Source organism: Myxine glutinosa, chromosome 5, assembly GCF_964187855.1.
Source record: "Myxine glutinosa chromosome 5, kmMyxGlut1.1, whole genome shotgun sequence".
Classification (NCBI taxonomy): Eukaryota; Metazoa; Chordata; class Myxini; order Myxiniformes; family Myxinidae; genus Myxine; species Myxine glutinosa.
The window spans coordinates 29407898-29424598 of NC_136265.1; the positions used below are offsets into that span (position 1 = coordinate 29407898).

The following is a 16701-nucleotide window of genomic DNA, read 5'->3' on the forward strand; positions in this document are numbered from 1 at the left end:
AAAAACGACATGAAACATCCCGCAGGACTGATAAATGAGCTTAGAGACTGGCAGATGTTTTGGAGAAGGAAGCCCAATAACACGCTTCCAAGCACATTCATGGATTGTTTCTGCGCAGTAGATGGAGACGAATTTCCATCCATCAAAGTCTTACTCCATATTGGATGCACCCTCCCTGGAGGCTCCTGTGAGGCCGAACGCTCATTTTCTTGCCTGCGTCGTCTGAAGACCTACCTAAGAAATTCCATGGGAGAAAGTCGGATGGCATCTCTGGCCCTCATGAACACACACCATGACTTCACCATATCCCCACATGATGTGTGTGACATTTTCATTCAGAAACACAAGCGCCGTCTATTCCAAAATAGCATAATTTACGATTAATAAAATAATTCACCTTCCGCTGTCCGATCTGATCTCTTTTGTGGGGAGAACCCCCTGCCTTGAGCTTCGCAACCTCGGCGCATGGTGGTGCCGGGCTTTGACCAGCACACAATCTGTCATCGCCATCATTTCACACTATGGGAGCGCACAGGTCTTTTATAACTACTGGTGAGCCCGTTGGTCCAAATGGACCAAATTTTCATCGCCTTTCATGGCCTTGCAGCATACCTGCCTGCTATGGTGCTTGAGTTGGAATAAATACTTTGTAAAATATTCTCATTGTTTTTGTTATTTATTTAGTAATGAGAATGGCATGCCAAGGAAGGACCTATTAAGCTGCTCCATACACCTTAACATGGCGTGCGTTTAGAAACATGGGAATTCTTCTGGATTCTTTGTCGTTAATTAGCCGAATTAACTCAGGAGATCATAACAATCATTTCTCGAGAACTACACAAATCAGAAATTCCATATCAGAAAGCTCCAGTAGAACTACACAAAAAACATGCCGCACGCATGCACACGCACACACACACACACACACACACACACACACACACACACACACACACACACACACACACAAAAATACACATACAAAACTCAGCTGGGCAAGTCGTTTCACTAGTTCCTCTATCTGACCATTAGCCATCGCGAATCTTCTGAACTGTTGGACCAGGGAAGAACACAAGGAACTGCAGAAACTTCCAAGAATGCACGAAATACCGTTTCTGACGATCATTTAAAAAAATATTTCCTGGGGGAGGACCCCCAGACCCCCTATGGGTTGGTGCACCCCGCCCCCCAGCCCCCAATCTTGACATTCCTGGATCCGCCCCTGACACACACACACACAAACACGCACACGCGCACACGCACACACACAGCTCTCTCATTATACAGATTGGATCTCATTATACAAAATTGTGACAAGAGTGCTCAGGTGGTTGGTACAGGATAATGATCGCAAAGCAAATGCAATCCAGTGCTGTACATGCAGATATTAACATCAGCACCTGCACATATTCACATGAGCACCTACAGATATTAACATCAGCCCCTGCAGATATTAACATCAGCACCTGCAGATATTAACATCAGCACCTGCACATATTCACATGAGCACCTGCACATATTCACATGAGCACCTGCACATATTCACATGAGCACCTGCAGATATTAACATCAGCATCTGCAGATATTAACATCAGCACCTGCACATATTAACATCAGCACCTGCAGATATTAACATCAGCACCTGCAGATATTAACATCAGCACCTGCAGATATTAACATCAGCACCTGCAGATATTGACATCAGCACCTGCACATATCAACATCAGCATCTGCACATACTAACATCACCACCTGCACATATTAACATCAGCACCTGCACATATTAACATCAGCACCTGCAGATATTAACATCAGCACCTGCACATATCAACATCAGCACCTGCACATATTAACATCAGCACCTGCAGATATTGACATCAGCACCTGCACATATCAACATCAGCATCTGCACATACTAACATCACCACCTGCACATATTAACATCAGCACCTGCACATACTAACGTCAGCACCTGAACATACTAACATCAGCACCTGCACATATTAACATCAGCACCTGCACATATCAACATCAGCATCTGCACATACTAACATCACCACCTGCACATATTAACATCAGCACCTGCACATATTAACATCAGCACCTGCAGATATTAACATCAGCACCTGCACATATCAACATCAGCACCTGCACATATTAACATCAGCACCTGCAGATATTAACATCAGCACCTGCACATATCAACATCAGCACCTGCACATATCAACATCAGCATCTGCACATACTAACATCATCACCTGCACATATTAACATCAGCACCTGCACCTGTGTTGGCTTAATGGTTAAGGTGGCTCACTTGAGATCTTACATCCTGAGTTTGAGCCTCTGTCATGCTGTTCAATTAACACCAAGTGGTCGGCAAAAAAATAATGGCACCTTTTCTTTTTCTGCAGAATCTTCCGTAGTGGTGGTGAAAGTGGAACCCGTACCTTCAAATGGATCTCCCTCACAAGGTAGGAATCAAAGATAATGTTATTCAACTTGAGGGTAACGATACTTGATGGGAATTGTGTTTCGAGTCGTCGTTGAGTTCGGATTCCACAATATTATGTTGTCGCGTCGCCGGGGATTAAGATCCCCGAGCTGACGGATGGCCGAAACGAGTACTCCCAACCTGGCGGTAGTGACATGCACGGGAAGGCCCGAGCCTTATCTGATCGGGAACACGCAGAGTTAATCCGAACCCACAGAACAAAGAAACGAAACATGACAATAAATGAAAGTCACAAATAATGATTTAATGAAAAGAATGCAAGCAATGAAAATGAATGTGAGGTAAAAACTATTTCCTAATTTGAGAGTCTCCACTAAGACTCGTACACAAACAAGGGGAAAACGAAGTAAAAATAAATGATGTTTCGTTTCAAGCCCGCCGGCACGGCACGTAGCTTTGCGTCCCGAAGTGGCTGGTAGGGCTTGCTGGTCATCGAACCAGAGTCACCGCGCGAAAAGTGCACACGATGGCGCGGAACCGTAGCCAACCACAGGCGTGAGGCAAGCAGGCAGGATCCTTCTTTGTTTCGCTCGCGACCCCTTCCTTCCCCCCAGAGCACCACCATCTCAGCACGTCCCCAATGCAAAAGCATGATCTTTTGTACCCTTGTTAACCACCTTTTTTTCTTTTTTTTTCTTTTTTTTGTATACTGAATCGAGGCTCGTGAAAGAGCTAACATTTATTTCACAAACAAATCAACCAGACAAACAAAATATACAAAAAGAGGGAGCGGAAGACAAGATGGGGAGAGAAGGGGAAGCACACAACCACAACATTTGAGAGCAGGGAGAAGTGTGGGAGGGAGATGGCTTGGGGGGAGGAGGTGTGGGAAGGGGGGGGGGGGGGGAGAGGTATAAAACACAACGGGACCAAGGACTTCCAGGACAGAAGTTGGTATTTAAAAAAAAATAAAAAAAAATGTAGTATTTTGGGTGAAATTAGAGGGGGTAGAAAAGTTCAAGATTTTGGATGGGGGAAGATAAGAGATGGTGGTGAACAGCTGTTTTAAAGACCTGGAGGGTGGAGTGGGATTGAAGAGAGTGAGGGAGTTTGTTCCAGAGGCGGGAGAAAAGAGGAATGAAGGAGTGAAGGTGAGCAGAGAGTCTTGATTTTGGCAGTTTAACCATAAGAGGGTTGCAGGCAGATCTTGTGCGACCTGTAGGAATATTTGGGGGACAGAGCCCAGAGAGAGCTGGGGGGGCAAGACCAGAGAGGAGTCGGTAGAAGACGGATAGACCACCAACCAACCTGCTTGCGGTGAGTGAGTGAAAGGCCCTTGGAGTTAGCTTCATCGCGGGAGATTCCAATGATTCCAAAGACCTCCTCCAGATTTACAGTTTTCTCTCCTGAGTTCCTTTCTATAACCATCTTGCTTACCCCATGCATCCTCTCCTGCCCCTCATTCCACCCCACACCCATTGTTTTTCCAAGTCTGCCTCTATCTTGACCTTCAACTCTACTGTTGGTGTTTCCCCCCTCTCTCAACTGTTCATTTTGTGCTGTTGTATTGTGATCCGTCGAGTGTGCTTGTACTAGCTCTTCTATGAGCCTCAACCATCTTATTATAATAGAGCAAACGTGTATGGTTATGTCGTTAAGTATGCGACCAAAACGTCTTCTTCTTCAAAAAAAATTTATTAACACCCTCTTCATTAACCCTCTTAATTACGTTTAGACTACTGAGACCCCTCAGACATTTGACGACCCTTTAATACCCCCAAGACCCTTAATACCACCAAGACCCCTGAAGACCCAAAATACCCTTAAAGACCCAAAAGACCCTGAAACCCCAAAGGCCCCGAAGACCCAAAACACCCCGAAGACCCAAAACACCCCGAAGACCCAAAACACCCCGAAGACCCAAAACACCCCGAAGACCCAAAACACCCCAAAGACCCAAAACACCCCGAAGATCCAAAACACCCCGAATATCCAAAACACCCCGAATACACAAAACACCTAGAAGACCCAAAACACCCTGAAGACCACAAAGACCCTCACAGACCTCAAATAACAAGACCCAAAAGACCCCAAAGACCCAAAACACCACAGAGACACAAAATACCCTTAATTACCCAAAAGACCCTGAAAACCCAAAGGCCCCGAAGACCCAAAACACCCCGAAGATCCAAAACACCCCGAATACCCAAAACACCCCGGATACCCAAAACACCCCGAAGACCCAAAACACCCCGAATACACAAAACACCTAGAAGACCCAAAACACCCTGAAGACCACAAAGACCCTCACATACCTCAAAGAATAAGACCCAAAAGACCCCAAAGACCCAAAACACCACAGAGACACAAAATACCCTTAAAGGCCCAGAGGATCCAAAAGACCCCAAAGACCCAAAACACCCCAAATGACCCAGAAGACCCAAAAGACCCCGAAGACCCAAAACACCCCGAATACACAAAACACCTAGAAGACCCAAAACACCCTGAAGACCACAAAGACCCTCACATACCTCAAAGAATAAGACCCCAAAGACCCAAAACACCACAGAGACACAAAATACCCTTAAAGGCCCAGAGGATCCAAAAGACCCAAAACACCCCGAAGACCCAAAAGACCCGAAGACCCAAAACACCCCGAAGACCCAAAACACCCCGAAGACCCAAAACACCCTGAAGACCCTTAAAGACCCTTTAGACCCAAAATACCCTTAAATACCCCCCAAATAACCAAAATACTCCAAAGACCAAAGCTTTCAGAATCATTGGAATTTCCTGTGATGAAGCTAACTCCGAGGGCCTTTCACTCACTCACCGCATGCAGGTTGGTGGTCTTTCTGTCTTCTACCGACTCCTCTCCGGCCTTGCTCCCCCAGCTCTCTCTGTGCTCTGTCCCCCTAATATTCCTACAGGTCGCACAAGATCTGCCAGCAACCCTCTTATGGTTAAACTGCCAAAATCTATGCTCTCTGCTCACCTTCACTCCTTCATTCCTCTTTTCTCCTCGCCTCTGGAACAAAACCCCCCACTCCCTTCAGTCCCACTCCTCCCTCCAGGTCTTTAAAACAGCTGTTCATCACCATCTCTTATCTTCCCCCATCCAAAACCTTGATCTTTTCTACTCCCGCTAATTCACCCCAGATACACTTTTTTGAAATTCCAACTTCTTTCCTGGAAGTCCTTGCAGTGTCCATATGTTTTATACCTCTCCCACCTCCCCCCAAGCCCTCTCCCTCCGACATTTCTCTCGATGTCCCTGCTCTCAAATGTTGTGTTTGTGTCCTCCCCCCTCTCTCCACATCTTGTCTACCGCTCCCCTTATTATGTGTTTTATGTGTCGGTTTGACTTTTTGTGTGATTAATGTTAGCTCTTTCACGAGCCTCGATCTTGTATACAAAAAAAAAAAAAAGACTCTTAAAGACCCAGAGGAAACAAAAGACCCTTAAGATCCAAAAGCCCCGAAGACACTGAAGACCCAACAGACCCCAAAGACCCAAACACCATGAAGACCCAAAAGCCACCGAAGCGAGACCAACGGTTACCTAACCGCTTGTTGCACTATGTAAGTCTAATTAGACCTTGGTTAACTAACCCTCAGTTGCTTAATGTCACCATCAGAACAGACGGTATAAGTCAAGACATAAACTGGATTCAAACATGCATTAACACAAGGCACGTGTTTACAAAGCAGGCAAATTCAAGCCATATTTGTACAAGGAAGATTCACAACAATTATTCACAAGCACGAGTACATTCCCACTTATCCCCTAATCAACATTCTTGCACTCGGCTTCTTATCAGTCCCTTATCAACTTTATAATAACCTGGCGCCACATGCATGCAGGGGAAAAGAGAGATGGGAAAGGGCCAAGATAAGATGAGAGAAAGAAGAAGATGGGGTCATGTATTGTGCCCCCTTCACATCTTGCACCAGCCAGGTTGAACTAGCACCGCCCGATGGTTCTGGCAGATGATCTTGTGTCTGGACCCCTTGGACTTCGTTCTCGGTTCCTCCTCAATGGCACCCACGCACTCCCCTCTCCATGCGGTCCGCGGTGAAAGCTTGACGTTTAATTTTGATGGAAAACATGGGAGGTACGAGGCGAAGTGGGCCGCTGATGTAACCAGGCGGCGCAGTGTGACGAGAAAGGCTCGATACAAAGGTGTAAAAGGGCGAAAGGTGTTGGATGTGTGCAAATGAAAGGAATAAACAGGTCAGAATCAAAGGAAAGATGAACAAAATGATGAAATGTGGTTGAAGGGAAGAACGAGAAGGAAAAGTGAAAGGAAAGACGGAGAGGAATCTGAATGGACGAGTGTATGTGCTGTGTGAGTCCGAGACAAGAATACTGCAACTTTGCATGGTACCCTACATACAAGAAAGTCGAGGACCTGATGGAGAAAGTGCACCAAAGAGCTACCAGACTAATACCTAATTTACGACACCGAGAATACCCAGACAGACTGATAGCCCTGAAATTACCAACATTAGATTATATAACACAAGGAGCTAGTCTCATCCAGGTCTTCAAAATGCCAAGAAGTTTGATAACCTGGAGGCCATGCAATTCTTCGAGATGGATGAGGGGTCGAGAGGCAGAGGTCACAGGCTGAAAATTAAGAAATACCACTGTAGAACCAGACTACGGTAGAATGCATTCTCAGTGAGAAGCATCAACAACTGGAACTCACTTCCTGAAAGAGTAGTCAACACAAAAGCGTTCCACCAGTTGAAGTCGGCACTGGAATTACACTGGGCAAATCATCGATTGAAGTACCAACCCTACTAGTGGAATACATGCATCAGCGCAGTAACGAGGGGCAAAAAAACATCACTTCCAGCCTCTATAATCCAAGTAAATGCAGGTAAATGAAGGGAAAGACCTGGATGCTCTGAAACGGCATGAAGCTCGAAGCTGGCTGTGTTTCAAAAGTGTGTGTCCGCCTTTTATACGAACTCTCTCCCTCACTTGAGCCCCCACTCCACATGTCCATAGGAGGAGACGCGGCTGCTAGACCTAGAGGATCCTCCCCTCGTACCTGATAGGTGTGTTGGTACTCCAACCTCCGGTGGAATCTTGAGATTGGCTTTTGGGCTTTTGGCGCGGTCTCTGGCGAAGGAGAAAAACGGTTCTGAGGTGGTTTTGAGTAATGCTCGCAAAGAGGGTTGGAAACGGTAGGCTGAGGCCAGCGCTGGCCTTTAGCGGAGCTAATGAATGCGTGGTGTAATGTGGAAATGTATGTAGTCAAGGATGTCGAATAAGAAGGTGACTTTGTGGGGGGGGATTTCTAACTACACACTCGCAACGCATATCTGCCCACATGAATACAGTATACTTAAGGCTAAATAGAATCCTCTGAGATAACTAAGGTGTGTGTGTGTGTGTGTGTGTGTGTGTGTGTGTGTGTGTGTGTGTGTGTGTGTGTGTGTGTGTGTGTGTGTGTGTGTGTGTGTGTGTGTGTGTGTGTGTGTGTGTGTGTGTGTGTGTGTGTGTGTGTGTGTGTGTGTGTGTGTGTGTGTGTGTGTGTGTCTTCGTCTTCGTCTTCCTGAGGATCCAAAACCACAACAATATGATAAAATTCTGGTCAAAAACAATCATGAATGCTGAAAATGGCATACAATTCAAGAATTAAAATGCTGTGTTGCTCTATAATTGGATTTTGTGCAGGTGAAACAGGTCCAGGTGAGAGGAGAGGTCTCCCTGAGAATGCTCTTCCAACTTCAAACACCATTCCTGTGAAGGAAGAGCTGAGTGAAGATTCTTTCAATGCAAATGGTGAGCTCAAAGAAGCTTCCTCAATACAGAACGATTTTACCTTGAATTCCCCGTGTCTAATTCCAGCTTTGGGCTGGCAGGTTGACTTAGAGGTATGCAAATTTGCCTCTATCCTGTCTAGGCTGAGTGGGAATCTCGGTCCAGTTATAAACTATCATTCCGTTATTTCAGGGCGATTCGTCGCTGTATGTGCCGTCCCATCAATGTTTGTGCTGTCCTTGTTATTAAACTGGGGTCCCTTCTGCTGGCATTAGCTGGTGGACGTTAAAGATCCCACAGTGTCCTTTGTGTAGGGTATGCGAACTGTCACCGGCGCCCTGAAGAAATTCCAAATTCCTGCTTTAACTACCGCTCGGAAGGCAACGGCACACCACCCAGTATAACCTTTGTCAAGAAACTGCTTTGGCAGCAGTGGCCCTCTGTAACAGAGTATGGTTCAACACAACCAGAATTCAACTTGTTCACATTTCTTTAGGCCAAAACATATCGAGATAATTTCCACTTTTGTCACAGACTTGCATTGGTCCCAAAGTGGAGGGAAGGGGAGGAAGAAAGGGTATGCGGTTGACTTATGGGTGCGGTATGATGGGAGAGGTGCAGCATGTGCAATGTAGGCTTTAGTCCAGAGGAAAGGTGTGAGGTGTGTGTGTTTGAGTTTGTCACCCAGACGGGTCAAGAGGTTGAATCTTTAATAGCTCTTTCATATTGCTCTTTTGTGCATCTCAAGTAGATGAATTACGAATGTAGAAACAGAAAGGAAAGATCGTGTATGTCAGTATGTGGGCTGCTGCGCCCCAAGGACCTCGTGCTGCTGATCCTCCTGTAGCCTCGCCCCAGCACGGCTTGTCTCGCTCCGTCACTCAGGTCAAAGCAGGCAGTTCTGGTTCACGTTGATCTCCTTTGGTGCGCTCTGGCTTATATTGGCCATGGGCGAAGTGGGGCTTCATAGAGCAAGGGTCGATCCCTCACATTTTGACCCTGCTTCTCGCGTTCTCATTTGTCCACTTGCCGTGTGGTGTCCGCAATGGGACCCCTCAGAGTCGGCTGATTGTGACTCAATCTGAGGAGTTTTTACTCTGTGAATACTCAGCGCTGGGATTGACTTGTAAAATGGCTTTGATTCTGCTTTGCAATGGAATGTATGTGCTGAAAGACATGTTACGTTGTGTGCATGGTTTGCGTTGTGGGAAGGTGGAGGGGGAAGAAGGACGGGAAAAAGGATTGACATGGATTAAACGAAGAGGTGATTTTCCAGAAAGTATGGGGAAGGAGAGATTTGAGAGAGAACTGGTGAGGGATTGGGATGGATGCAGAGCATTGTGGGACATTACAAAGGGGATAGACTTGCTAAAAACAAACACACACACACACACCACATTTTCCCTATCCCTGTTGCGAGGGGAAAGGTAAACTGACAAAACACAATTACTAATGAGATTTTTTTCCCCATAACCACAACAATATACAACAAATTCAGTTTCATGGAAATGAGGAATGCAAAGTGAAATTTCATGACGATGGGAAACGGTCGATGTTTCACGGTTGATGATGCAATGCGAGAAATGAATATAATAAAGAGTGCAGAATTAGAAAGTGACACATATTGGATTTCTAACTACCGTACACTCTCACAATGCATATCTGCCCACTTGAATACTATATAATTAAAGCTAATCATAAAACTCTGAAATAACTAGGTTTATTTTATGTGTGAGATTCTTTCTTTCTGGGTAGCCAAACCGGCAGCACTTTAATATGAAATATGTCAAAAACAATCATGAATGCTGAAAATGGCATAAATTCAAGAATGAAAATGCCTTGTTGCTCTAGCATTGGGTTTTGTGCAGGTGAAACGGGTCCAGGTGAGAGGAGTCGTCTCCCTGAGAATGCTCTTCCAACTTCAAACACCATTCATGTGAAGGAAGACTCCAGTGAAGATTCTTTCAATGCAAATGGTGAGCTCAAATAAACTTAAATACAGAACGAGTTTACTAATTAATTCCCTGTTCGTAATTCCACCTTCGGGCTGTCAGGATGATCTTGGGGTGCACAAATTTGCCTCCAAGTTGTCTGGCCTGGGTTTGAATCTCGGTCCAGCTATGAACTATCGTTCCATTATTTCACAGGCAGGGCAGGACATCACTGTATGTGCCGGTCCATCAATGTGTGTGCTGTCCCTGTTAAACTGGGCTCCCACCTGCCGGCATTAGCTGGTGGACGTTAAAGATCCCACAGTGTCTTTTGTATAAGGTATGCGAGCTGTCACCGGCGCCCTCAACAAATTCCAAATTCCTGCTCTAACTACTGCTGGGAAGGCTCTAACTACTACACCACTCAGTATAGCCTTTGCCAAAACAAGAAATTAAAATGCATCATGAAATTAAGTGTTTTGCACCACTGTGATATCCTTTTTTTCCTGGCCAATCTTCAGAAATACGGACACCGATCTTCAAAAAGATGTTGTCCTTCACCAAGAAAGGTGTGATGTTCACTGAGAATGCTTTGCGGCAACACAAGGAAGGTGATGGTGTGAAGTCTGTCAATGACAAACAAAAAAATATTAATGGACATGAAAACATGAAGTTTCCAACTTCTGAAAAGATATACACATGTACCGTGTGCAATCAACCATTCGGATGCATTTCAACATATCAGGTGCACATGAGGATCCACCCTTCGGAGAATCAGTTCAAGTGTTGCGTGTGTTTCACATTATTCTCTGACATCTCAACGTATGAGAAACACAGGAGGACACATATTGATGAAACGACTTACACGTGTCATGTTTGCAACGAATCATTTACTCAGAACTTGTTCTACAAGGCACACATGAGGGCACATCCTGGAGAAAAGCTTTACAAATGCCTTATCTGTAATAAATCATTCAAATGGAAGTCAAGGTACCAAGGACATGTTAGGACTCACACTGGGGAGAAGCCGTACAAGTGTAATGTGTGCAACAAATCATTCAGCCAGAAATCAACTCGACAGGAACATATCATGATTCATACCGGAGAAAAGCCGTTTAAATGCCATGTTTGCAACAAATCATTTAGAAGAAGCGGAAAATGCCAAGCGCACTTGAGAACACATCCGAAAGCAAAGCCGTTCAATTGCACAATGTGCAAGAAATCATTCAGTAATAGTACAGATCGCCAACTACACATGAAGGTTCATACTGGGGAGAAGCCGTTTAAGTGCACCATGTGCAGCAAATCATTTAGTTACGACTCAACCTGCAAGGTGCACATGAGGATTCATACTGGAGAGAAGCCGTTTAAGTGCACTGTGTGCAACAAGTCATTTGGTTATTACTCAAACTGCAAGGTGCACATGAAGATTCACACTGGGGAGAAACCATTTAAGTGTGCACTGTGCAGCAAATCATTCAGTTATTACTCAACCTGCAAGTTGCACATGAAGACTCATACTGGGGAAAAGCCGTTTAAATGCACCGTGTGCAGCAAATCATTTAGTTGTTACTCAAACTGCAAGGTGCACATGAAGACTCACACTGGGGAGAAACCCTACAAGTGCAATGTGTGCAGCAAATCATTTAGTTATGACTCAAACTGCAAGGCGCACATGAAGATTCATACTGGAGAGAAACCGTTTAAGTGCACTGTGTGCAACAAATCCTTTATACATTCCTCAAGCTGCAAGTTGCACATTAAGATTCATACTGGGGAAAAGTCATTCAAGTGCAGCATCTGCAATAAATTATTCCGCACTAATTGGCAACGTCAAAATCACCTGAGAACACATACTGGTGAGAAATTGAAGAGGAGATAATTGAAGATAAGGAGAAGATGAAATAAGATAATCAACTGAAGATACAAGTATGGAGGATAAACCAAGCAGTCACTAAAATGCTCCCCAAGTCACCTAATCTGAGAGAAATTAATGATGTGAGTTTTGCAGCAGCACTGTGTGTCCACGAGGAAATAAAAGGCAAACAACACAAAAAGATAGATCTGACAAGAACTAAAACGCCACCATGAAAACAGACTGGAGAAGCAGAGAGACCGGCTGACGAAGGAAATGGGGCAAGTAGAACAATTCAAGAAGGAAAGGGAAAATAATCTGACAAATAATATAAATTTTACATTTCCACAGTATCCATAGAACTCTTACGACGTGCAGTCAACTTGGTGCGAGCCAAGTATTCTGTTTTTGATGGGGGGGTTTTTTTTTTCTTTGATCCAACATGGCTGCCAGACCACGTGGGCGATGACATCATAATTTTATGTTCTCTAATACATTTGTTGCATAGATCACGTTCATGAAATTTCAAACTGTTCAAACTAAGCGTTGTACTTGTCGAATTATGAAGTCATAACGAAGACACCGATGACATCAGCATTAACATATCTTATTCTCCCCAGCGGGAGTACTTGATCATGAGGCATGTTTCATTTTTGTCCATGGAGCGGTTTCAGAGATATGGAGGTGCCACGTTTGTCGATTTTTCCAAGATGGTGTCTGTGCCACGTGACATATGACATCATAATTATTTACAAATTCTACAGGAGGAGGCGCTCCTATGGTCAAAATTTAGTGTCCATCGGACTAACTTGCAGATAATTTTTTTTTCCATACTGATCAGATCAAGCATTGTACTTGTTGAATTATGACATCATAATAAGGCATCGATGACATCATCATGAACATATATTATTCCCCATGGGGAGTAGTTGACAATGAGCCTTGTTTCATTTTTTTCCATTTCGCGTTTTTTGGAGATATAGAGGTGTAACGTTTTTCCAAGATGGCGTCTGTACCACATGACCTATGAGGTCATAATTAAGGAGAAAGATTCTACAGGCGGGGGCGCTTCTATGGTAAAATTTAGTGTCAATCGGATCAACAGTTTGCGAGAAAATGAATTTCAAAAATGCAGACACGTACGCCACACGTTCGCATGCCACACGTACGTAACAGAATGCCTAACCCTGCTTTTCGCTTCGCGAGCACAGGGTAAAAATAAATACTGTACAGGCAGTCCCCGGGTTATGAAAGCCCGACTTACGAATGCTCGTACTTACGTACCGACCTCCGTAAAGCTTATTATTTAACAAATAGTTTATTTTATTTTTTTGGTTGTATGCAGAATCGAGGCTCGTGAAAGAGCTAACATTTATCACACAGGAAAAAAAATCAAACAGACACACAAAGTATATAATAAGGGGAGCGGTAGACAAGAGAAATATGAGAAAAGCTCTGTTCAAGCCACCCTTGATGTTTACTTTAAGAAAATTGACCAGCACCAAGTCCATCCTCTCCAGCACCAGGTCCATCCTCTCCAACACCAGGCCCATCATCTCAGAGAGATATATCAAGGTATGATCGTTTCAAGGTTTGCAAGACATCAATTGGAACGAGAGTAAGTGTTAACCTTTAATCATTATCTTTTCTTTTCTATCTAAACAGTTTAAGAAATGTTTCTTTCATGTTTTTATACCTATAGATGTATTAGGTAAAATATATACTATATACTAAGACAAACATTTGACTAATTGACACTAGATGTGAACCATACGTAACTGTTCCGACTTACATACAAATTCGACTTACAGACAGACTTAAAAACGGAACTCGTTCGTAACCCGGGGACTGCCTGCACATCAAAAGCAATGGGCTTAGAACCATTAGCTGCCTATAAGCTCCAAATACAACAGATAGCAGGGAAAATAAAAACTATGATTAAGCCAACAACAGAAGAACGCAAAATAAACAGCTTGAAAATACCTCGAAAAAGTTATACAGAGAACTAGCGAAACAGAAACAAAATGGCAACTCCCCCCTAAAAAAGAGGATCTTGAAACATTCTGGAAAGTGATATATGAAGACGAAAGAGAACACAACAAGGAAGCAGATTGGATGCGACACTTGGAAAAGAAAAAGCAAAATCTTTAGGAAATGCACCCAATGATAAATAGATGAAGAGGAAATCAGAAAACACCTCGCAAAAATGCTAGGCTTCAAATGGCCAGGCCCAGATGGGATTCCAAACTTCTGGTGAGAGCAACTACATTGCTCTCCGTCCTCACTGTGCTCGAGCATTTAAGAAACTCATCCAAGGAGAACAGTCAATGGATGAAACACTCTTCTCATCCTCCAATCTAATGAAAGCCAGGTATCACAAAAATATAGACCAATAACATGCTTGGCTTTTAGCAGGATTAATCACCGATGAAATTTACGAATACTTCACTCAACAAGGAGATTTAGAGACAGAACAGAAAGGATGTAAGAGAGGCTGTTATGGAACAATAGACCATTTGTTATTAAACAAGACCATACTCGAAAATTGCAAGCTTCGACAAACCAACTTATCCACAGCCTGGGTAGATTACAGAAAAGCCATTGATAGTGTCCCACATTCATGGATTATAAAATGCATGTAAATATACAAAGTTAACCTCCAAATAGTCACACTGATTGAGAAAGCAATGACGCTCTGGAATACAACGCTGATACTACCTCACTTTGAAGGGAAAATTGAAATCCCAGGAGGAAATATACGATGTGGTATCTTACAAGGTGACAGCCTTTCTCCCCGCCTGTTTTGTCTGGCTCTGGACCAACTGAGTAACCTCATCAATGAACAAGGACACGGAAACAATCTAACATGCAACAGAAAAATGACCAAAGAAATGAGAAAGGTGACACGTCTAATGTACATGCATTATCTAAAACTCTTGGCACCGAATGATGACAAATTGGCAGATCAACTCAAACTAGTAAAGCGCTACTCGGAGGACATTCAAATGGAATTTCGTCTTGACTAATGTGCCTAATGCACATTTCTATCTGGTAAAACAAAAAGAACACACACAATATCTTATTCGATGAAAGTACAACATTACAGGAACTAGAAAACGAAGCATCGTACAAATACCTCGGAATAGCAGAAGGTCCTGAAGTACAACACAAACAAATGCGTAAAATAATCAGCAAAGATTACCTACGCAGAGTAAGACTAATTCTGAAGTCATCCCTCTCTCCAATGAACAAAATCAAAGCTGTAAACCAACTTGCAGTACTGGTATTCCAGTATGGCTGTACAATTATAAACTGGCCACAATCGGAGATCAACGACTTCGATGCCAAAACACGGAAACTTCTAAATATTCACAAGGTATTCTACAAACACCAATGCATTCCGAGGTTTTACTTGCCATGGCCAGATGGATCTTAACCAAGTGCACAGAACAGCGTGTGTAGGAGTAACGGAGTATGTGAAAAGCTCAACAGACTATTGAATGAGATTTGTACCTGAGCAAGAAAACACACAAATCAGAAAATGTATCCTTAATCCATTTAACGGCAAACCTCCATCAACAGGTGGAAGTGCAGGATACTACACAGGAAAACGAAACAGAAACAAACTACAACGTCACTCGGTAGAGAGCATACCTCCGTCAGGCTGAACAGTTTATGTTTTGTATCCACTGATAGGCCGGATGTGGATCCGGACCTGAACCAAAATCTAATCGGCTTGTTCTTGTCACCTAACCAACTAATCCACCTAGTTTCGTTATAATCCATCCACAACTTTTTGAAATACAGTAGTCGCCGCTTAATAAAACCACTTTGGGCTATCTGGTCTTATTAGCTGATGGTTTTATAAACTGAAGCATGCAGATTAGGCAACAATTTTTTTTTTGGCACATTTTCAGTATTCTGCACATAACAAACCAAACACAGATTGTAAAATACAGTACATATGGCCTAATTATTAATGAACTGCCGAATGTCTATTTGAACCATGGTCTGTGCCCTCAAAAGATCCCTGACGTCATCTTGAAATTTTTCAAATCTTTCCATGTTGTCAAAGCCGCACCTCTCAAGACCGATTTGCAGACGGTGAAGACAAGTCTGCATTTCAGCATTTGAAGGAGCGCCTTCAACTTTTTCATTATACTCTTCAGTGACGTCATCATCAGAATCCTGACCTGATGCATTCATATCATTGATTTCAGACAAAATTCCTCCCAAGACTGCTTCATCTTCCTCTTTGTCATCTTCAAGCGTCACCGGAATTTCATCGTCAATGGCAACCCAAGCTTGGAACTCTTCTGCAGCCATTCCAGGAGGAGGATCAACATCAGCTGCATATAGCTCTTCCTCAGCTGCAGCAAGCTCTTCCTCTTGAGGTTTAAATCCTCCTTTTTTTCCAACAATTGACGATGGTGTCTGAAGAGACCTTTGAGCAGGCTCCAGACAACATTGGCATGGCATCAAGCATATTCATTTTCTTTGCAACCTCGTTTGCTGCCAGGCGTTCACCATTGTCCTCAAGCATGTCTAAGATTGCTCAACGCATCTCATACCTGAAGTAAGCTTTCATGGTCTGAATAATTCCCATTGGATGTGGTGTTTGGAGGAAGATTTCTGATGTCAATCTGAGAGAGTCCTCCAGGAACATCAACATGTGTGCTGCAGTT

General features: G+C 43.7%; 1 protein-coding gene across 5 annotated transcripts in view; it reads left to right on the forward strand.

Moving 5' to 3' along the window:
* LOC137427770 (uncharacterized) overlaps positions 1-16701 on the forward strand; it is an 86067-nt gene that overhangs the window by 22185 nt on the left and 47181 nt on the right. For 3 of the 5 annotated variants that reach the window (XM_068117495.2, XM_078777785.1, XM_078777787.1), the window contains 3 exons: positions 2415-2474; positions 8144-8251; positions 10099-10206. In XM_068117495.2, the coding sequence (XP_067973596.2) occupies positions 2415-2474; positions 8144-8251; positions 10099-10206 (276 nt within the window). Of the gene's footprint in view, positions 1-2414; positions 2475-8143; positions 8252-10098; positions 10207-10682; positions 13395-16701 lie in introns of those variants that run through there. The other 2 variants (XM_078777788.1, XM_078777789.1) reach the window with 1 other exon arrangement.